Source organism: Siphateles boraxobius, unplaced genomic scaffold (assembly GCF_051911475.1).
Source record: "Siphateles boraxobius isolate OS27281-9 unplaced genomic scaffold, OSU_SipBor_1 56, whole genome shotgun sequence".
In the NCBI taxonomy this organism is placed as follows: Eukaryota; Metazoa; Chordata; class Actinopteri; order Cypriniformes; family Leuciscidae; genus Siphateles; species Siphateles boraxobius.
The window spans coordinates 10,291,337-10,315,379 of record NW_027509182.1 but is presented as its reverse complement, the minus strand read 5'-3'; the positions used below and the strand labels follow the sequence as shown (position 1 = coordinate 10,315,379).

The 24,043-nt window shown below is 41.0% G+C and overlaps 2 protein-coding genes across 5 annotated transcripts in view; one reads left to right on the top strand and one right to left on the bottom strand.

Moving 5' to 3' along the window:
- tagln3a (transgelin 3a) lies at positions 1 to 20,252 on the top strand. Its single transcript, XM_077206686.1, has 5 exons — positions 1 to 254; positions 752 to 969; positions 2,926 to 3,100; positions 16,351 to 16,453; positions 17,738 to 20,252. Exons 2-5 carry the CDS (start codon positions 778 to 780, stop codon positions 17,919 to 17,921), a joined length of 654 nt encoding a protein of 217 aa, XP_077062801.1. The 5' UTR covers positions 1 to 254; positions 752 to 777; the 3' UTR covers positions 17,922 to 20,252.
- LOC143715071 (uncharacterized) overlaps positions 20,011 to 24,043 on the bottom strand; it is a 23,938-nt gene continuing 19,905 nt past the window's right edge. For all 4 annotated transcript variants that reach the window (XM_077206684.1, XM_077206685.1, XM_077206682.1 and 1 more), the window contains exons 16-19: positions 22,787 to 22,904; positions 22,395 to 22,524; positions 22,075 to 22,196; positions 20,011 to 20,340 (exon numbers count right to left, since the gene is read on the bottom strand). In XM_077206684.1, the coding sequence (XP_077062799.1) occupies positions 20,290 to 20,340; positions 22,075 to 22,196; positions 22,395 to 22,524; positions 22,787 to 22,904 (421 nt within the window). In that variant the 3' untranslated portion in view covers positions 20,011 to 20,289. The remainder of the gene's footprint in view (positions 20,341 to 22,074; positions 22,197 to 22,394; positions 22,525 to 22,786; positions 22,905 to 24,043) is intronic.

The following is a 24,043-nucleotide window of genomic DNA, read 5'->3' as shown; positions in this document are numbered from 1 at the left end:
GCTTTACGCGTTTTTACAGTCACACTGCAACATGTCAAGCCATTGATGCGCGCAACCTTGAGTTTTACGTAACACTTACTGTCCAGCTCCTAGCCAACCCTCTCTCCATCAGCGAGCACGCGTGATGCTCTGGTTTGACGGATGCTGAGCTGGTTCCAGTCCCTCCCCCTCCACTGGCCCTTCGAGTGCTCATCCATGGTGCCAACAGACGGACATTACACGGGCGAGGAAAACAACAAACAGCCTCCATCATAGTGAGTAGATGCATAATATCTCACTGCATTGTCGGAAAATTACACTGCATTACACTATCAGTTAGTGATGCGCAGTTGCCTATTGTCATTTTTTTACTAGAGTGCGTCAGGCTCAAATTGACGTTTTGATCAGTTTGTTGTTGATAATCTCGATCAAATTGAGATTGTAGTAGATTTAAACCAGCGCAAATAATATGATGATTTTGCTCGTTCATGTTTCGGATCGACTCGACGTGTGTTGCATGGAAACCAATGGAAGATTAAAAAAATACATCAGTTTTTTTGTATGGCGTTATCAAATTGATCAATTTAGGCCATTTAGTTCCAGTTAAACATGGGCAAAAATATTTGTCAATAGGGTTATAGTCTCAGAGTAAGCAGTAACCAATGCTCTAATCTATTTTACATAGTCTATAGGCATATAGTGTTTGAAAATAAAATCTAGTCTATTCAGTCATATGTGTGTGTGTGTGTGTGTGTGTGTGTGTGTGTTTCAGATTATCACCACTGCAGGTCAGTGTTAATGTGTGCTGCCATGGCAAACAGGGGACCAAGCTATGGGCTCAGTCGTGAGGTCCAAGAGAAGATTGACCAGAAGTATAATGTGGAGTTGGAGACTCGGCTTGTGGAATGGATCCTGATCCAGTGTGGTGATGACTTGGAGCGACCGGAACCTGGCAAACAGAACTTCCAGAAATGGCTCACGAGTGGAACAGTATGTGCTGGAAATGGAATGGGGAAGGAACTTAAACTCTAGATCGAACATTCCAGTAACCTTGGTTATATTAATGTCAGCAACTCATTTTTAAGTAGGGGAGCCTGAAACAACACTACAATAGTCATTAGATACACACTTAAAAATAAAGGTTCCATATTGGCGTCTATGATTCCATGAAGAATCTTTTACATCCATTGAATTTTTCCCATGCACAAATAGTTCTATAGTGGAAAAAGATTCTTTAGAATAGATCACATTAAGATAAAAAGTTATTTTAAAACTGTTCGCTGAAAGGTTCTTTGTGGAAACCCCCTTTTGGAATCTTTATTTTTTTTTGGAATAATAACCACCTAGCACGGTAATATTATCTATACTACGTCCTCATTATCTCACTATGATTATGACACGGTACACAAAAAAACCTTTGTGGAGGTGTGAAAATGTTGGTTTAGAAACCATTTTTACTAAAAAATTGCTAGTAAATTTCTCAAATAATTAAAAAGAAATGGCAGGTAACGTAAAATTTTGAAGTAGAAAGACAGAAATTGTATATTCTTATAAACATACTCCAATAATGTTTTTTTTTGCAGCGTTAAAACATTTTTTTTTACAGTGTTGTCGTGTGCTAATGTATGGCCCTGTTTATACATTTGGCCCTGTTTACAGCTGGTATTAAAATGTGTTTTGGTCGATCGGATCACAAGTGGACGACACTAAATACAGGTGTAAACGGGGTCTAAAACGCTTTGAGCTTGTCCACTTTCAAACACTTCCAGAGGTAGTGGAAAACACATTCGACCGGATTGCTTTTGTACACAGAAGACCGTCTACTCTCCGTCTACTGAACTAAAGTGTAAACATTATGGGAAGAGCTCTAGCCAGACGGGATATAAACTTTGTCGGCTGGAGACTCAAGTTTGGATTGAAGAGGAAAAACGTACCGATCACAATGTTCTCTCAGCGTTCCTGATTTCTAACACACACTCACAGTGTTCGGTGTGATCTTGCATCTGTCAGAGCAGAAACTAAAGCCGATGCTCTCCATTTGTTTTTCAGTCGTCCCCATACATTTACCGCCCATAGACGCTCCCCTCGAAGAAATCAGGACAGAAGTGGTTGAAAGTGGACAAAAGAAACAGATTAAAACACCAGGTGTAAATGGGAAAGAGTCTCCCTCGTCTACTTGTGATCTAATCGACCAAAACGCATCTTAATACCAGCTGTAAACCGGGCATTAGTTTAAATTTATGGTTGCATCCAAAGTCGCATACTATGCACTGAAATTGTTCACTTTGCTGATGATGGACAAGTACACAAGTCTTATTACAAGTAATAAGTACATACTGTGTTGCCATGAAATTGTCTTAATACCACACAACTTCCTTTAGATGAATTTGCATGTAAACATTAACATGTAAAGGCATCATACACTTGTTGACTTTGTAAATTGTTACAGAGAAAAACTAGGCATCATATAGGAGATGCATGACAAGTGAAAATTTATTGAGCATGTTCTAAAATCAGCTAAAAATATCAAAAATCTTCAGAATGGATGGAATTGAAGTCTGAAGCTAAAAAATCTCTGCCCAAAAATGCCAAAACATCTCTGCCCATAATACACTATGCCATTTTCTGTGAAGTCTGTGAACTTCGACTTCCCCAAGTCTGCAGACTGGCTCTTACTTTCGTCAGTTAGTGTTGACTTGTCCAGACTGCAAATCAGACAAAAATCTCGACAAAAGTCGTGTAATGTATTCCAGGCTTAACTAAATTGGTTACGTAAAGTATAAAGTAAATCCAGACGCTTGTTATCGCAGAATAAACCCTGACAGGGTGATCAGGACCCCGAGTCCCCAGCGCAAAGCTTTAGTCATCACTAGGACTAAGAATCTGACAGAATCTAAATGATACATGTTCCTCCTTTTTCCCTTCCCTCTCTTAACCCCATCCCAGATTCTCTGCCGGCTCATCAACAGTCTATACCCCAGCGGTGAGGAACCAATTAAGAAAATTACAGAAACTAAAATGGTCTTTAAACAAATGGAGAAGATTTCTCAGTTCCTGCAGGCTGCTGAAGAATATGGTGTTAACAGGGGAGACATATTCCAAACTGTTGATCTTTGGGAAGGTAAAACACACACACACACACACACACACACACACACACACACACACACACACACACACACACACACACACACACACACACACACACACACACACACACACACACACACACACACACACACACAATCACACTCGCACACAACAGTTAGTTTAGTGGTAATTTAGTGGTATTGATGGTTCAATTAGTTTATATTTTAAAATATATTCAAATATGTTAGATTTTAAAGTGTAAAGATATTTCACAATATTGTTTTTGCTATATTTTTGATCAAATAATTGCAGCTTCTGTGAGAATGAGACCTCTTTCAAAAGCATTTAAAAAATGTACCGCCCCAAATGTACTGTAGAAAGTCAGTAGAATAAAGTAAAATTTACATTTAAAGGGGTCAAGGAATGAGAAATACAATTTTCCTTGAGGTTTTGACATATAAGAGGTCATTATATTATCAAGAATCTGTGATTTGTTAATTCTATTAAAACTTTTTTTAACTGACAAAAGTACAAAGAAAAGTTTTCCAATGTTTTCACTGACCAACATAATTGTATTTTGTAAATATGAACAAATTTTGATGGCAGCAACACACCCCAAAAAAGTAGGGACAGAGACATGTTTACCAATGTGTCACTTCACCTTTCCTTTTAATTACACTTTTTAATCATTTGAGAGTTGAGGATACTAATTGTTGGAGTTTTGCTAGTGGAATATTTGCCCAATCTTGTCTGATACAAGACAGCCGCTCAACAGTCTGTGGTCATCATTGCCTGATTCTCCTTTTCATGATGGGTCATACATTTTCCATAAGAGACTACAAACCACTCAGTTTTAGCATGTGCAGAATGAGGCCTGGCATTGTCTTGCTTCCCAGTGAAGATGTCATCTTGATGGTAGTTTATGTCTCTGTACAATCCAAATACATGCCTCCATGTCAATGGTACCTTCACAATAATGCAAGTTACCCATACCGTTTGCAATGATGCACATCAATACCAGCACAGATGTTTGCTTTTGGACCTGTCGCTGGTGAAAGTCTGGTTGGTCCCTTTCATCTTTGGGACTGAGAACTTGATTCCATTTTCTCCCAAAAACAAGCTGTAACATGGACTCATCTGACCACAGCACACATGTCCACTGTCTTCTAGAGCATCTGAGATGAGCTCAGGCCCAGAGAACTCGCCGGCATCTCCACATAGAACCGATGTAAAGTTTTCTCCTTGCGTAACTGTGAGAAAGTCTCACTAATGACACTGATTTGTGACATGGATGTATAAGTGTCTCTTCCCGATCGCGGGGACTCTTACTTTGGCGGAACGCAGCTCATTCGGTGGATTGCTTCAGAGCACAGTGCGCGTGCGATCTAGTCTGGCATCAGCCGTCATCTTCAGTGAGAACGAGCCGTAAAATTCCCTTACTGAATGCCGTTAAAGGATCGTCGTTATGTTCCTTTGAGTGTTAAAGTTGTGTGCGTCCAGAGAGAAAGTGAGTCTTGTAAATTTCACTATGTTACACGAGTTGAGTTGATTGTTGTTCACTGAATAGAGAAGTTTAAAGAGTGATGACACAAAATGGATGCTAATGTGAAGTATAGCAGTATTTAAGTTATCATCCAGTACAGTGTAATCATGTAAGCTGTGTGTATGGTTTAAGTTCTACTGTATTCAAAGGCAACACTGTGTTGACGATTGGGGGATGCCAGTAGTTTTAATGCTATTTATGTTGTTATGAATGTGATTGTAAAAAGGAAGAAGCATTGTTTGTTAGAGCATATCTTTTATTTGTTTGTTACAGACCACACACATATATGCTGACCCACGTCTACGGACATAAGCACGAGACGATACCACTCAGTGCCAGTATTCATGCTCATCCTTGATATGTGTACAGAGAGCACTGTTTAACTCAACCTGATAGGATCTGGCTCCCCCTCTGCATATGCTTGTTCAAATAAATCTGTTGAACTGGATTCCTTCTCCGACTTTGGTGTTCTAACCGGCACACCCGTATCAGCTTCATCTCATTAGCAACAGCTAGCACCTTACAGTCCTTAGCCCCTCAGCTACATTGGTCCTTCGAGCCGGATACAAGCTGTTCCGGGAACATGCAACAAAGCGGTGAAGCATCCTGGATCCCATCGACTCGACCTAAGAGGCAGCGGAGACCGCCGCAGTATCTTGAGGATTATGAGGTTGGTCCAGTGAGCCAACAGACACATGTTTCACCTCATACAAGTTCGTTACAGCATATGCAAGGGCTAGAGGGGTGGAGCTCTCATCATGAGGGAGCGGTTATGATGACGCCCGCTGAAAGTGCACATGTCACAAGGTCCCCTCGTCAGGTTCAGTGGGACTCCGATATTAGTGAGCACGACGAAGAGTACTCTCCCAGCTATGATATACGTTCGACTGGCCGACGTGCGGAGTGGACAGACACTCTGACACCCTATGCAGAAGACGGAAATGAGCTGTATGAGATGCGTAGAGAGAACACATCATTATATCGACCAGAAGAGAGCAGGCAGATCGGTCGTGCACGGTTTTGGGGGATCCAGAGGGAAACGCATTCTCCTGTAGCCTCAGTTAAGACACTGCAGAGGGCACGTCAAGAATCGTGGCCAGTACCACCCCCTCCTCTAGAGGATCACTTTCCGACCCGAGGGGAAGAAGAAGAGGAGTATGACGACTGGCTACCGCCTCCACCATGGCCCTCTGCTGAACCACCGTCAATGCCTCCAGAGGGTGAGGAGACACAGATGGTCACTATGATTGATAGAATGATGAAGGAACTCCAGCTACTCAGAGATAGTGCTGCATCTAACTCAGCAACTAGAAGTCATCTTTCTTCAACCCCTAAGAGACCACCAGCTAGGACTCTTCATGATACTCAGCCTCTGACTCACTGGTCGCAGTATTACTCACCAGGCATCAACTCTCCTTCTGTCATGAACCCAGCTAAATCTGGGCCTCCGCCTAAACACGTACCAGGACCTCATATGAGTCATCGTACCCCCTCTCAAGAAGTACCATATCGGCCTTCATCAGCTATGGTGAAGGAAAAGGAATACCATGGGCCAACACCGAAAATTCCCCTCTTCATCCATAGGGACCCCATGGAATTCTCCCGCCTGAAGCTCGCCCTAACCAATCTGTTGCCAAGGGACGCCACTGAGCTCTTCAAATATCAGGTTCTTGTGGACCATCTGAGGTTGGAGGAGGCTTGCCTTATAGCTGACTCATACATCAATTCGCGTATGCCGTTCTCCGATACAATGGCCGCATTGAATGAGAAGTTTGGTCAGCCACATCACGTCGCCTTAAAGAGAATTGCTGCTGTCATGGACTCACCAGAGATAAGGCGGGGAGATACAGCAGCCTTTGAGAAGTTTGCTTTGCATGTTCAGTCGCTAGTGGGCATGTTGAAGACCCTGGGCTCTGATGGAGAAGTTGAGCTGAGATGCGGCTCACACGTTGCACGGCTGCTCACGAAACTTCCGCCTGAGTTGAGGGCAAATTTCCGCCGTCAGATGTTCCATCGATCTGGCTCTACTCATACCCTGCTTGACTTGGCAGAGTGGCTCCAGTATGAGTCGTGGTGTCAGAGTTATGACGTCCCATCCGAGACCCGAGTCCAAGGGTCACTGAGCCACAAAGCTGAGAAGCGACACAGTAGATCAGCGGCTACTGTGTTACATGGGGCAGAGAGCTTTGGAGATACTAAGGCCACAAAGCGAGAAGGTCAGAGTCCCTCAGATTTCAAAAGGAGAGGCAAGATAAAGCAGTATTGCCCATATTGTGAGAGTTCAGAACATTTTCTGAATAAGTGCCCAGCCATTCAGAAGTTGACAAGGGAGGGAGTCATAGAATGGATCAAGGTGAATAAAAGATGCTGGAGATGTGGGAGGTCCCACCAAGCCGCACAGTGCGACCTCAAAAGACTTTGTGACCTGTGCCAAGGAAAGCACTTGAGAGTTCTCCATAGTGTGAACACCCGTCCCACTGCAGAGCCACCCAAAGTAGAGAGTTGTTTAGTTAACAATGGTACCGAGGTTCTTTACCTGGACCGTCCATCAACTTCCACTCGTGTCCTATTAAAGGTTGTGAGAGTGCTTCTTCGGAACAAGGACCGTACTCTTGACACCTATGCGGTATTGGATGATGGATCAGAACGCACAATGCTCCTGCCAGAAGCTGTTGACCGACTTGGATTGCAAGGTAGACAAGAAGATCTTGTCCTCCGCACAATACGTCAGGATGTTCAAACGTTGAAAGGATCATCCGTCTCATTCTGCATATCACCCCTTGCACATCCCAGAAAAAGCTTTCAGGTTGCAGAGGCGTTCACTTCACAACGTCTCAGCCTGGCGGATCACTCATATCCCATCTCCATGTTGAAGAGGAAATATAAGCATCTGGCAGACCTCCCTATCGAACCATTCGAGCATGTCAAGCCACTTGTATTGATAGGAGCTGATCACCCCCATCTGCTCACTCCAGTCGAGCCAGTGAGGTTAGGCCCTCCAGGAGGACCGGCAGCTATCCGTACCAGACTGGGTTGGACGCTTCAGGGGCCGACTCACCTCATCCAGTGGATAGCATGCACACAACAGTGCCTCCTTACCAGTGTTTCACCGCAGACAACAGAGTTGATGAGGAATGTTGAGAAACTCTGGCAAATGGATGTGCTGCCTTTCCAGAGTGACAAGAAGGTGGTGAGATCAAAGCAAGACAAGGAGGCAGTAGAGCACCTGGAGGCAAAGACAAGGAGGGTAGAGGTTGCTGGCATCCTCCGGTATGCTACTCCGTTGCTGCGGAAAAAGGACATGCCCCTGTTCCAGGCATCCAAAGAGGCCGTTCTACCGAGCTTGAGGAGTACAGAGAAGCGATTGGCAAAGGACCCTCAACGTGCCAGAGCCTACTGTGAGGCAATCAACCAGCTGGTACAATCAGGAGCTGTCAAGAAGTTGGGACCAGACGAGATCTCAATGACTGGTGAAACATGGTACATACCTCATCACCTAGTTAGCCATAATGGGAAGAATCGGCTTGTTTTCAACTGTTCCTATCAGTTCCGTGGACTGAATCTGAATGATGCCCTTCTTCCAGGACCGACCTTGGGCGCATCTCTTCTTGGTGTCTTGCTGCGCTTTAGGCAACAAGCAGTAGCAATTAGTGGAGATATTAAGGGTATGTTCCACCAAGTCCAGCTTCTGCCAGAAGACCGGCCACTTCTCAGGTTTGTGTGGAGAGATATGAAGCGAGAGGATCCCCCTGATACCTTCGAGTGGCAAGTTCTGCCCTTTGGCACCACCTGCTCACCTTGTTGTGCCACCTTTGCTCTTCAACGGCATGCCAGAGATCACAGTGTTCCAGAGGATGGTGTCATAGACTCTGTAGAACGCTGTTTCTATGTCGATAATTGCCTTCAGAGCGTAGCAACTGCAGCTGAAGCAAGGGGGTTGGTGGACAAACTCAGAGAGATTCTGGCGTCGGGTGGGTTTGAGATCCGTCAGTGGGCATGTAACATCCCCAGTGTCATTGAACATCTGCCGAAGGAAGCAAGGTCGGATAGTATGGAGCGCTGGCTCTCACATGATGACACAGGTCTGTCCGAATCAACTCTTGGACTTAGTTGGCATTGGGAATCGGACATCTTGGGGTATAAGAACCGCCCGCTGGACTATGGCATACTGACTATGCGCAACGTGTATAAAGTTCTGGCTCGACAGTATGACCCTCTGGGGTTCATATTACCCTACACAACCCGCGCCAAGTTGCTTGTCCAGAGCATGTGGGATAAGCATCATCACTGGGACGACCCCCTCCTTCCGCAGGATCTCCAGAGAGCTTGGAAAGAGTGGGAAGCCGAACTCAATCTGTTGCCTCGCATAACCTTACCTCGATCATATGTTCCAGCTCATGTGGGCCAAACGGTTGTCTCTAGACAGATCCACATATTCAGCGATGCATCTGAGAAAGCATACGGCTCGGTTTCCTACCTGCGGACTGAGGATGCCCAAGGCCAAGTCTACCTCTCATTCCTGGCATCGAGATCAAGAGTCGCTCCTCGGCGACGACACTCCATTCCACGTCTAGAGCTCTGTGGTGCCCTGACAGCAGCCCAACTGGCAAAGATGTTGGAGGGGGAGCTGACCTTGAAGGTTGATCAGACTATACTTTGGAGTGATTCAACCACAGTGCTTACCTGGCTGCAGTCAGAGTCGTGCCGTTTTAAAGTATTTGTGGGAACCCGTGTAGCTGAAATTCAGGAACTCACAGAACCCAGCGCCTGGCGTTATGTGGACTCCTCACTGAATCCTGCCGATGATGTCACACGGGGTAAGACTCTTGGGGAGCTTGCCTTGCCTAATCGCTGGAGCCAAGGGCCCCCTTTCCTCCTCAAGGGACTCGACGAATGGCCGTCCCAATCACCTAAGCTGTCTGTTTCAGATTTGTCAGAATACAGGAAGTCAGTCTCTTGCGGTATTGTGACTAACAGTGACTGGCCATGTTCTCTACAAGGAGGCCAACACACTTGGAAGGATCTCGTTGAGGCTACGGTGCGTGAGCTGCACGGGGCGGCTGGACAGGGTAGCGCTGTTACTGCTTCAGATTATCATCAAGCAGAAATGACAATCTACAAGAGAATCCAGCAAGACTGTTTCCCAGAAGAATGGCATCACCTCAAGAAGGGCAAGTCAGTACCGAATAGTAGTCGCCTACTTACCTTGTCCCCAGAGTTAGACTCTAAGGAGGCGATCATACGTGTTGGTGGGAGATTGCGGCGTGCTGAAGCTCTCGATTCTGCTTTTAAACACCCGATCGTCCTGGATCCTGGTCATCCAGCCACCAAGCTACTTATACAGGACTATGACACTCGTCTCTGTCACCCTGGACCTGAACGGGTATACGCAGAAATGCGTCGCGCTTTTTGGATTCTGCGCGGGAGAGAGGCAATCCGTCAGATTCAACATCTCTGTAAGGAATGTCGAAGATGGAAGGCTAAGCCATCAGTGCCCAAGATGTCAGACTTACCCGTGGCCCGTCTGCGTCTATATAAGCCAGCCTTCTATTCCACAGGTGTAGACTGTTTTGGGCCTTTCCTGGTGAAGTTGGGACGCCGCTCTGAGAAGAGATGGGGTATTATATACAAATGTCTCACTACGCGAGCGGTGCACCTGGACCTCTTACATAGCTTGGATTCAGACTCGTTTCTAATGAGCCTCAGGAGATTCATTGCCCGTAGAGGGACGCCGGCTGAACTCTACTCGGATCAGGGCACAAATTTTAAAGCAGGAGAGAAAGAGCTTCGCGAGACATTTGACGGTCTATCCTCAGAGCTTCAGCAACTTGTAGCGAAGCAGAAGATTGCCTTTCACTTCAACCCTCCGGCAGCACCCCATTTCGGTGGGGCATGGGAGCGAGAGATAAGATCGGTCAAATCTGCTTTGTATACAGTTATAGGAGCTCAGCCGGTCTCCGAAGAAGTACTCCGTACCGTCTTGTTGGAAGTCGAGGCGATACTGAACACAAAACCCCTGGGATATAGCTCAGCCAACATAGCAGATCTGGATGCAATCACTCCGAACATCCTCTTGATGGGGCGGCTAGATGGTGCTTTGCCCCAGGTGGTATACAACAAGAGTGAAGGCTTGAGCAGGAAAAGATGGAGGCACTGTCAGGTCTTGGCAGACCACTTCTGGTCTAGGTTTATAAGGTACTACTTGCCCACCTTGCAGCCTCGACAGAAGTGGCATATAACCACAGGGGATCTTGCGGTCGACTCTGTTGTTCTGATGATGGACCCGCAGCTTCCCAGGGCTCTTTGGCCAGTCGGTAGAGTGACTAAGGTACATCAGAGTGCTGATAGTCGTGTAAGGTCAGCAGATGTCCGGATCAAGGACAGAGTCTACACCAGACCAGTTGCCCGTCTCATCGCCCTTCCAGCTATCCCAGATTCATAGGAGGGAAAGCATTCCGTCGTAGTGTCCACGGAAGATGCTGAACAGTGAGCCTTCCTCTGGAGCAAATTGCATGCAATTTGGGGGCGGCTGTGAGAAAGTCTCACTAATGACACTGATTTGTGACATGGATGTATAAGTGTCTCTTCCCGATCGCGGGGACTCTTACTTTGGCGGAACGCAGCTCATTCGGTGGATTGCTTCAGAGCACAGTGCGCGTGCGATCTAGTCTGGCATCAGCCGTCATCTTCAGTGAGAACGAGCCGTAAAATTCCCTTACTGAATGCCGTTAAAGGATCGTCGTTATGTTCCTTTGAGTGTTAAAGTTGTGTGCGTCCAGAGAGAAAGTGAGTCTTGTAAATTTCACTATGTTACACGAGTTGAGTTGATTGTTGTTCACTGAATAGAGAAGTTTAAAGAGTGATGACACAAAATGGATGCTAATGTGAAGTATAGCAGTATTTAAGTTATCATCCAGTACAGTGTAATCATGTAAGCTTTGTGTATGGTTTAAGTTCTACTGTATTCAAAGGCAACACTGTGTTGACGATTGGGGGATGCCAGTAGTTTTAATGCTATTTATGTTGTTATGAATGTGATTGTAAAAAGGAAGAAGCATTGTTTGTTAGAGCATATCTTTTATTTGTTTGTTACAGACCACACACATATATGCTGACCCACGTCTACGGACATAAGCACGAGACGATACCACTCAGTGCCAGTATTCATGCTCATCCTTGATATGTGTACAGAGAGCACTGTTTAACTCAACCTGATAGGATCTGGCTCCCCCTCTGCATATGCTTGTTCAAATAAATCTGTTGAACTGGATTCCTTCTCCGACTTTGGTGTTCTAACCGGCACACCCGTATCAGCTTCATCTCATTAGCAACAGCTAGCACCTTACAGTCCTTAGCCCCTCAGCTACAGTAACAGAGATTCAAGAGGCATTTCTTGATGCAGAGTCAGACTGTGTTCAGTGAAAACGGTTTTCCAAATTACTCCTGGGCACATGTGGCTGTATTTAACAGAGTAACATGATGGTATCTTGTGCAATGCCATCTGAGGGCTCAAAGGTCACGCACATTCAACAGAGGTCTACTGCCTTACCCAACACAGACTGAGATTTCTCTGGATTCCCTGAATCTTGTAACAATATTATGTATGGAAGATAATAAAGACAAATTCTTTGCAATCTTGCATTGAGAAATGTAATTTTTTTTAATTGTTTGACAATTCTCTCATGATATTTGGCACAAAGTGATGAGCCATGACCCATCTTTCCTTAAAAAGACTGAGAAGCACTTTTACACCCAAACATGATACCCTCAACTATTACCAATTCACCTGCTCATTGTGGACTGTTACAAAAGAGTTGGATAATGTAATTTGGAAAATCTTTTTACTTTTATTTGGTCTCTGTCCCAACTTTTTTTGGGCTGTGTTGCTGTCATCAAAATCAAAATTTGTTCATATTTACAAAATACAATTATGTTGGTCAGTGAAAACATAATTCAGTGAATTATGTTGGTCAGTGAAAACGTTTCTTTGTACTTTTGTCAGTTAAAAAAAGTTTAAATAGAATTAACAAATCACAGATTCTTGATTTTAATGCATTTTACAAAATGTCCCAACTTTTTCTGATTTGGGGTTGTATAAGAATATCCTGAAAGTTTAGAACTATAAAATTCCTTGTTAGTCCAAAATCAGCTTTTATTGTTACCAGGCCCAGCGAACGACTCGTCCTGGAATATGCCTCTTTATGTAAGGAATAATTGACGACAGGCTGTCGAATTATTAGAAAAATAATGCACACCCGAGGTGGTAATGCGGTCACGACGCGAAGCGGAGTCCATTATTCTGCTTATACTACAGTTACCACACCTCGAAATATTTTTCAGATGATGTATTTCAAGTTTTTGTCATTAAATCGCTCTTGTATATAGGACTAATTTCTTACTCACCTAATCCCATGCCCCCATTGCTAATTCCAAAACGTCATTTTGGAGTTAGTAACGGAGGTTTGAGCTTGAGCCACTGATAGCAGACTAATGCTGGAGACACACTTACGACTTGCTGAAACATTCTAAGACTGACTGTTTCCATCGACTGTAGCAGGTCTTAAACACCGACTGTGAACACAGACTGAACGCACTGAACACACGTTTGGGCATGATCATTCATAAGTATCAAATTACATTCATAACCGGCCTTAGAGTAAGTCTGTCCCGTCTTTATGCAGTTATTAATGCAGTTATAAGAGAGAGAGAGAGAGATGTTGCAATAATGAGACAGAAAAATCATGTGTCAATATTATTATTTATTCAATAATTCAATTTGTTTTAATAAATTCGTTCATTCGCTGTTTTTTTCACTATTATTGACAGTAAGCTAGCCTAATAAATGAAACACAAAGCCCTTTTAACAAGTAGGCCTATCAATAATTATTTATTTGTTATATTATCTGCAATAATTACGAAAACCCATGCAGCAGGACTATCAATTTATATATTCAGTTTAATTTTCTATTGATTATAGATAGGACTATATACTTTATTTATTCAAATTAAACTGCATGTTTTCATTGATTGTGAAGTTAGACATCGAAATTTGCAGATCAAGCACATGGGGCTGCATGTTTTTTCTTTTTATGAATTGTATCCTATTTTCCATTATTACAGTCAACTACGCGAAGTGATATGGAACTGTATTGCGGTCAAGACCTAACTACTTTAGCCGTGCGTTTCCATGAATATAATTGCACACCTTAGAACGTTCAATGTCAACCAATCAAATTCAAGCATTCACGGCCCTGTAGTATAATCGTATTCGGTACATTTCACTGGATTCTTTGGTAACCCTGATCATTGTAATGCCTGATCTGTGACCAGTGATTTCTGATGTAATGATTCATGTAGCTACAGTCAGATGTTATTTGTCCTGTCAGTAAATCAAACCAGTGACTAAACACTCAAGTTCACATTGTTTCTCTTAGTATGGTGTAAATAATCTATTATTTAAACTGATTGAATTATATATAGAAAGCGATCAAAGAACGCTCCGTTCACAATAGCTGGAGCTGTCAATCAAACAGTGCTTGTTTATCAGTGACACGCAAAACCTCCTGTAATAATCAACAAATCTCTAATTTACATTGTGTTTGCACTAACGAAGCATTCGTTAGTGTGCAGAAATCAAGTTGCAATGACGAGATTGCTGCCACGTTCTAAATTTTAATGCCATAGATCTAATTGTAATGCTATAATTATCACTTTTCACGAGTAGTTAACATTGAGAGCTGTAATAGTAAAAACGTGCTTAAAGTTTTCAAGAGTTCCACATGTAATACTAGCTCTTTCATATGTAAAGCTGTTAGCCAATCACAGCAGTGGGCGTTTACACTGAAGTCATACAGCCAATCACAGCAGAGGACGCTTAGACTGAAGTCTCACAGCCAATCACAGCAGAGGGCGTTTAGACTGAAGTCTCACAGCCAATCACAGCAGTGGGCGTTTACACTGAAATCTCACAACCAATCACAGCAGTGGGCGTTTACACTGAAATCTCACAACCAATCACAGCAGTGGGCGTTAGTGGGCGTTTACACTGAAGTCTCACAGCCAATCACAGCAGAGGACGCTTAGACTGAAGTCTCACAGACAATCACAGCAGAGGGGGTTAGTGGGCGTTTACACTGAAGTCTCACAGCCAATCACAGCAGAGGACGTTTAGACTGAAGTCTCACAGCCAATCACAGCAGTGGGCGTTTATACTGACGTCTCACACAGACACGCCCCTTCAAACAGAGCGTTCAAATCAGAGGCTAAAATCAGGCTAGGAAAAATGCTTTTTATTTCTAAATTATGACAATTTTTGAAGTAAAAATCATACTAACATTATAAGTGCAACCCAGGAAACATTATGTAAGGGATAATGTACATCCAGCCCGGTGATTCTCTCAGAATAACCCCTGACAGGATGATGAGGATCTTGATCAGTCTGAAGGGGGTTATTTTGAGAAAACCACCAGCTTGAAGTACATTATCCCGCTTATTACACGGATAATTGCCACATAACTAAATATTTAGACACGAAATATTGATCCGAGTTGAAATATTTTATTAGGTCTTTAAACGCAAAGCTCCTGCGGAGAGAGCAGTTGCAGCGTGGCAAGTTCAAACTAAATGGACATTTAAGAGATACAGTATACAGTCATTCATATCACTTATTACACAGCATTTCGCCACATAAATAATTATGGGGATAAGATATATTGTTTTAAAATTGTACCTGTTTGTATCTCATAATCCAACAGTGTACAAAACAACAGTCACAAAATGGCAGCAGCGTTTGTATGAAACGGTATCGAGTCCACGATACTGGATGACATAATTAAATAACTGTACATAAAATATTGATTCGACTGAGTTTTAATATTTTATTAGCTCCCCAAACTCAAAACATCCACGAAGAAAAAACGTTCCTAGCAAGCGTATAGCGCTGCTGACTTCAGTGACCCCGGATGAGCCTGCGTTTCTGTTTTGAACGGTTGTTATTTGGGAATAATTTACCGCTGGATGTCACTATTGAACAATCAAAATCAAGTATTCCACAGAGCAGTGTAATAAAAAATAATAAAACAATGCAGTTCATGGCCCCTTGAAATACATTTTCCACTATATCGTCATGAATTATTTCCATAACACCTCAGCTTTGCACTGGGATCAAGGTCACCCTGTCAGGGTTTATTTTGTGATGATCAGTTGACTATACATTATCTTTCATATTAAACATAACTTAGGTATGGTAGAAAAACGTACAGTAACTTGTTAAGTGATACGTTTGTTAACTTCCTCCTAGGTGATGGATACTGTTTTGAAGCATTTATGTTATCTGGAAATGGGCATAGGATTTAGCCGAGTTAAATCCGTTCCGGGGTCAACATATTTTGCTGATCCTGGAACAACATTCCTGTCCAACAAAATGTAGTCCATATCCCCACCCATAAGATACCCCTAAAATCAGAGTAAAATGATGGTGAATAACACTAATGTAGAAGCACATAACCCTAGCCGGAAGCCTAAACTTGACATAAACTGTAAACTTGTCCCTCAAATCTGATTGGTTGATTGGAAAGTTGGTCCAGGATCAACAAAGATGTCGATCTAGGAACATGTTGTACTTGGTGAAATCAGGTTCTGCTGTCATTAACATGGTGTATAAAGGAAATTACAAGATGCCTTTGCCAGGCGTTGTGTCACAGGAATCATGTTCATAAGCCTTTCGGTCTGTTTCAAAGGAAAGGACATGGCTGCGGTCCAGAGGACACTGACGGCTCTGGGAAGTGAAGCTCTCACAAAGGATGATGGACATTACCTCGGGGACAAAGACTGGTTTCACAGGTGAGCTGGACAGAGAAAGGGTGTTAGTCATTTGCACTCTGCCCAGGGATGGACTGAGACCCCAGTGGGCAAACATTCAGGGCCAGCAAAGCCTTCTCTGCTGGTGTAAACATCTAAAAATAAATACATATTTCCTCTTTTTATTCTAAATTATCTTTAGTTGCCTATGTATTTCCAATCACTTCCCTGATGTACAAACCGAAAGTTGATCTAATCAAAATGCATCCATCACAAGTTAAGAGCTTGCAGAATTGCCAACAGTGTGCAAACGAATCTACTCTACATTCTGATGAATCAGTCAATCAGACAGTTTTATTTGTACCTGGTTGGTGTAGTCTGCGCAGAGGCTGTCTGGCTGGCTTTAAATCGATCGCGCGTTAAAGTAATGTAGCTAATTAGAGTGTGAACAGTGCTAGAGACGCTCTGTAAGAACTGTTGGTGTATTAAAAATGAAAGGAGGGCTTATTTTCAAATCAAATAATTATTGGTAAGTGCCAATGTATCAATGTATGATTGTTTCAGAGCTATAGCCTTGTGCACAGCACAATGACGTATAAAACAACTTTTTATCTCATAATTATAACATAGTACGTCATACTATTTGATTTGTATTTCTTTACTATTTCACTACTTTCTTTACTATTTCATACTATTTTGATTTGTATTTGTACAACTTTTTATCTCATAGTGACTTTTTAATGTATCAGTGTTGACTTTTTGTTTCATAATTATGGCTTAGAATGTCCTAATTTTGACTTTTTAATTGACTTTTTGTCATCATTTTGACTTTTTATCTCATAATAATGACTTTAATATCATAATGTTAACTGTTATGTAATAATGACTTTCATAATTTCAGGTTTTTATGTCAAAATTATGATTTACTAAAGCATACTATTTATTTTCTTATGTTGTGGAATTGGGCTTCCGTGGCCTTTTCATTACGTCTTTCATGAGCAGAAGATTTTATTAGATTGCAAATACCTCTTTTAAATTACATAATAAGCAGCGATGCTTACAATTGTGACATTACAAAAGGCCAATGAGCAATTATGAAGAAGGTTTAATTACTGGTAAGGTTCATCATTTCAAATCATTCTCTGTTGTGCTAACAGTGTTACAAACAAAAGCACAGATGTTTCCCTGTAATTTCTTAGCCGTCTTTGTCTGCAAATTGGACCAGACTTTATGCCAGTAGTCAATCAAATCAAACACAGCTACAGCATCGCATGCATCCTCTAAGAACACACTTTCTGCATTTAAATCTTTTGAATTGTGTTTTAGGAAAACCAAGGGCCACAAGCGGGAGTTTTCAGAGGAGCAGCTGCGTCAAGGCCGGAGTCTTATCGGGATGCAGATGGGAAGCAATCGTGGAGCATCTCAAGCTGGCATGTCAGGGTACGGCACCCCACGACAAATCATGCGGTACGACTCTCCTCGACACAACGGAGATCAGAGCAATCCCTAAACACTAACCCGTTTGATATGTCAAATCTCGACTGGAGCCGAAACTAGAGCTCCAGTTGTAGGAGGAATGTGTACATGTGTATAGATATACAGTGAACTAAAGTTGCGCTTAAACCAGTCCTAGTATTACACACATTAGTGTTGTCCCTTCACCCACAATGCAATAGTGCCGTCTGTTATTGTTTCTCAGGCAAGCTCCAGATTTGAAGTCCAATATGTGCAAAATAAATTGAATATTAGTATCAACTATATTAAATACTATTAATACTCAACTATTAAACGTGTTGCCCTTTACAAAGCTGACAATCTGGTATCTCTTGAAGATCTAACGTCCATTTACAATTGCACATTTGGCTGACGCTTTTACTCAAAGCAACTTAAAAGTGCACTCAAGGTATAGTTTCCTGGGAATCATGCATGCTTTGCAATAGGAACATTCAAAAGAAAAGTCTATTTTTAACTTAAAGCCATATGTGTCAGTGTGTCAAGATATAAATGTATTTGGTCGAGGTGATACTGTGCTATTGCTGTCAAATGTACACTATTATTGATGTATACCATCTAACTATAAAGGGAATTGTTCCTGCTACCAGAACGCACCCAAAATGTTATTGTTGTGCATAATTCTTCTGATGTCACTGTAAAGAGCTGATGCTATACATTCCAGTGATGTGAGAAAAGAAAAAGTGTTCTGAAGAGTCAATATCATGTCAAATTGATACAAAAACTGTGGTTTATGAAATCTGTTTTCAAATGTTGTTAATTTTATGCATTAACTAACGTGCATGTAAAGTAAATGTGCTTATGATGCTAAGATTGTATTGCTGATTACACCATTATTTTTTGTGGAGCGTCATGTTTTATCTATATACAGAACCTTTGACAATCAAAAAACTTTCCAATTGTCATGATTGAAATAGTTCAAGATGTTTGACTATTAAGTTCAATGTTTCTTGTTTTTATTTTTGTGGTTTGATTTTAAATCCAGTTTATTTATTTGTTAGAAAAAATGTAATGGTCTTAAATTTAAGTCACACTTATATCACACTAATTACTGTTTTTCATTATTTATTTATTTAGTAAATGTATTAGTTTTAGTTGATCTGTTTTAAATGTAAATGGAATGTAGTCGTTTTCATTAGGTATGTTTACATGCACAAATTTTATTAACCGTATGAATCCGATCCGATTTCAGTTTCTAAAAGTTATTTATATGAACTCAAAACTTTGCAATCTGATTTACATATTAATTTACATGTGCATTACATGTGTTCTGAAGTCATAAACGTATAAAAAAACAATATAATACACACACGTTCGACACTGCGCATGTGCGCAAGGAATTATCAGATTGAGAAAATAGTAAGATTCAAGCATTTAACATGCTTATTTTTCCCCCATTGATCGGATTATTTCAGGTCTGCATTACTCCTTTCAATCCGACCAAAATGTATTTCGGATTGAGCACAGTCGGATCAATTGTGGTGTTTATATGAATGCTTTTCAATCCGACTGAGCCATCAATCTGATTACTAATGGATCATTTGTTTGCATGTAAACTTCGCTATTTTGACTCAACAGGTTAAAAGTTTCAACTTTTAAACGTGTGCACAAATATCTATCAAACTGTTGCAACGGTATCTTGCTGTTCATTAGTACTTATTTGTATTGTCTGTGCAAGATCACTTTGTGTTTGAATCGTGCACAAATTACAATACATTTACACAAAAGTGCCACTATTTGTACAAATCATTGCACATTCATTTAATTTTGACCTTCCCAGACAAAAGTTGCAAGGAATAATGTATTGGTTTGTGGTAAGATACATTTGTAACATTTTTTTAAACTGATGGAAAATCGTACACGCGTTCATAAATGATGTCAAGGCTAATTTCTTTACAAATTATTCAGAGCCAATGCTGTGAGGTTTAACTATTTTAGATGTTGATCATGTTATTGTGCACGCACACACACATACAGTATTACAGATAATCCGCCGGAGAGGCTTGCATAACTAAAGGTAACCTGCTCTTATCAAGGTGGAAATGCACAAGCTTCCATGCTATGATACAGGTGAGAGTAAACATACCTGACGGTAAACAAACTTGAGTTTATTTCAAGAGCTTAGTGTAACTCTACTTCAGCTGATACACATTTCATTCTGTTTACTAATGCACATCCAAATCATTACAATGACTTCACAATTTGATCCACAGCATTTCTCTCTCCCACACAGTCACTCTTGAAGCGCTTTCAGAAAACAAAACATTTGAACAGAAAGAATGTGGAAACTCACTGGAATGAAAAATTAAAAAAACATAATGAATCAAAAGTACAATGTCTCTGTCTTGTCATGTTCACCCTTTCCTTCAACCATCTGGGTGTCCGTCTGCCGGTTCCACCACTTCGGCATGTTTGAGCTGAAAATCAAAGCGAAAATGTAAGTTCATCCACACAACCAGAACAAGAGGTGTAGGAACTCGAAACCCATCTTACTTCGATAATCTGTTGTATTACAGAGTGAAAAAGGAAAAGTGGCTATGAAAATGTTTTTCACTTGGGAAAGTAATTTCCGAGGTAGAGCAAACTATATATTATAAGGGGTGTAATGGTTCAGATTAACACGGTTCGGTTTTTATCACGATTTTAGGGTCACAGTTTCAGTACGGTTCGGTATGTGGTATGTACAGGGAAAAAAAAGACTAATGTCAAATAAGAACAAATAATCCAACTACAAGCAACAGCACAAATTATTACAATAGAGCAAAGATACTAATAAAATAAATGATTTGCAGGTATCCAACAGTAGTTTTCAGGTATAGAAACTGAAAGTAATCAAATGTAAAACAAGATTGCATATAATCTTCAATGTATAAATTGAATAAAAGATTTACCAAAGTTACAAAAGCTACTCCGTCAAGAGCAGTGAGTGATTTCCTTGTTTTTTTGTCGTTTGATTAACATACAAAACACAGACAGCCAGACTTAAAGACATAATGCACTAATCCAATACTCTGATACTGTACATATGCCTTGTCTTTCTCGACTGTTTACCTCCACTTGAGACATAATCGACTGTCTGCTATAGGATACTCACCAAGACGCGCATATTGACAATTCTTTTTCTTTTGTGAATTTGTCTGTTTAAAGGGATACTCCACTTTTTTTTGGAAATAGGCTCATTTTACAACTCCCCCAGAGTTAAACTGTTGAGTTTTACCGTTTTTGAATCCATTCGGCTGATCTCCGGTTCTGGCGGTACCACTTTTAGCATACATCATTGAAGGGGACAAGACCATTAGCATTTCTAAAAAAAAAAATGACCAAAGTGTTGACGCAGGAATGAGAGTATAGTTCCTAGCCTAGGTCTTAGTGCACGATGTAACTACAGAAGAGTCAAGTTTTAAATAGGAAAAATATCGAAACACTTTGGTCTTTTTTTTTTTTAGAATTGCTAATGGTCTTGTCCACTTCTGGGGGAGTTATAAAATAAGCCTATTTCCAAAAAAAGTGGAGTATCCCTTTAAGTGCAAGACTTGAAAGAGAACTCTATTTAAACACAGATAGCAACGTGTGCTGTTCAGGTCTCACCTATCAACACCCGGGAGATGACGGCGTAAATGACTGGTCATATTAAAGCAAACGGCACTTGCATTGAACAAAGTTAAGGGGAAGCCAGAATGTTTTACGCATTATTTTCAACAAACCATATTATAGATGCGCATGCGTCATCAGATTTGAGATGAATCACGGTGCAAGTGTGTGCCGAATCGTGGGTGGAGAACGGTGCCGTTTGATTTTTTACAGAGAACCGGTACACCTCTAATATATATACCCCATATTTATATACACATGGATGTATAATTATTTGTCAAGTCATGAAAAACGCCTTATACTTAGATGTGCACAATTATTAGGTAGGTTTTCTTTTACAGGTAAAATGGGCCAAAAGGAGAGATTTAGCTCACACTGAAAAGTAAAAAAATATGGAATGCCCATGAGGAGGATGCAAAACTATAGAAATTGCACAAAAAAAGGTGTGACCATTGGATAAGTATAATGCTCATTGGAGCAGCGGAGTCACAAAAACAGGTGGAGAAGAAAAGACTTGTCACAGCCCGTTTTATAATCTCTATTGTAACTCTATTAGTCACCTTGAAGTTGTTGTGATGCTCCAGGCTGCGGCAGTGCTCAGATTTTGCTTTGCTCTCGTCGGTGTAGAATATGTTACACAGCTTGCAGAAGAAACCAGTTACTGGGATGACGTAGTTCTCACCTGAAATAAGGCGGAGAAGTGTTTAGGATTTACAGTTTTGCAACAATTGCTTGCACGCTAAATCGCAGTCCGTTGGCATAAACATTTTAAACCATTAGAAAGACTAAACTATAAATAAACTATGTTTTAAATGAAGATCCAGTGGTTATAATAAGGTATTGATCAATTCTATTACAAGCAAGTGTTTGATGGACTTACCCACAATGTGGTCAGGTTGATCAGGGTTCAAAGGGGTTTTGTCCTGTCGATCAACCTCTTCTGAACCTTTTCCTTCACAAACTGAATCCCCACCAACACCTTCACAATCCGGTAAAGAACTTTGCTGGTTCTGCAAACACAGAATTTATCTTTTTAACCAGTATTGATATACCGTATATGCCTGGCTGCTTTTTCTTTTCTTTCAATTCGTTACAAAAGTAAATCAAAAGTTTAGTTCTGCATACAAGCATGACACTTTAGATCAGACATTTTATGAGAAGCCAAAGGAAAATTATCAAATGGGTTGACAATCAATCAATCAATCATTCCAAATGTTTCTAAGATCATGAGAATAGATTTTGTCAAATGTGTCCAAAATGTTTGATGTTCACCTCCTTTGCGTCACTCTTGATTTCCTGGTCATTTCCTGTTTTTTCAGAGCTTGGTTTGATTTGTTTTTCCTCCTTTTTTAACTCTTTCTCCCCAGTTTCTTGCTCTAAAGTGTATCTCCTATAATAAAGCAAAAAAAAAAAAAAATGAAGACACAGAAAATGATTTCTGTTCCTTTCACAATGGTTCTTCATGCAAAAGAAGCAGATTTCATTCAGATGGTCTCTCTGCACACCTCGTTTAGTTTCCAATTGTATTTAATCAAATTCTGAGTACGTTTCAGAAAAGTCATTAAAAAAATTCAAGGTAGTCAGTTACACAGTGTTTATACACACATACAATCATTCATATTGTTGATAATATTTTAAAATTGTTTTAACTAGGTATATTTTTTCCTACTTATCTGACTGTTGCTGTTGTCTAACTACAGATGCCACTTAGTAAGTCACTTAATGTCAGTGCCATTTATTAAAAAAACAGCACAAGCAAACATTTCAAACTAAGGGTGTGTTCACACTTGGCATGTTTTTTTGGATTAAAACGAAGCCTGGTGCGATTGCTCTGTTAGTGTGGTTTATCTGAATAAGTGTGAACGCTTCCATCTGAACTCTGGTGCCGCAAACAAGAGGATCGAGACACTGAAAACATGAGTCTCGCTCCGCTTCCAGACGAACTCGTGCGGTTCGACTGAAATATGAACACAACACGGACCAAAGACAGGTGAACAAACCAAAAACAGGACATGATGTCACAAGATGCGACCCTAAAAAGGACAGAATGCACAAGCATGCCTGTTTGTTCTCGTCACAGTCGCGATGTTGCCGGAGATAAGCTCTTCAGTTCTCAGCTGGTCAATATAACATCATATGTTGCTACGCACATTCAACGAGCGCATTTAGCTCAGCACACAGCATTGTTTTGGATGTTCTGCAAGTCCGTCTTGAAATATACTAAATAAAAGCCGACCAATCAGGTTGTGAACATATCCCTATTCCTTTAGATTTGGTGTTAAAATGCCAATGTGAACGCTATGCGGACCAGGACTTTTTTTTTTTTTTTTTTTCGGTCCAGATCAAATGAACTAAGAAAATCGTAAATGTAACAAAAAGTATTTGTTAAAAAAAATAGATATATATCTGGACATGTCCACAGTTAATGTGCTGAACTATATAAAAGTGGTATTTATGAAGAAAGCACGGTTTGTTTGCAGATTCCACTGATATTTTGATATCTACTGCAACAATAACATTTAAAGTGTT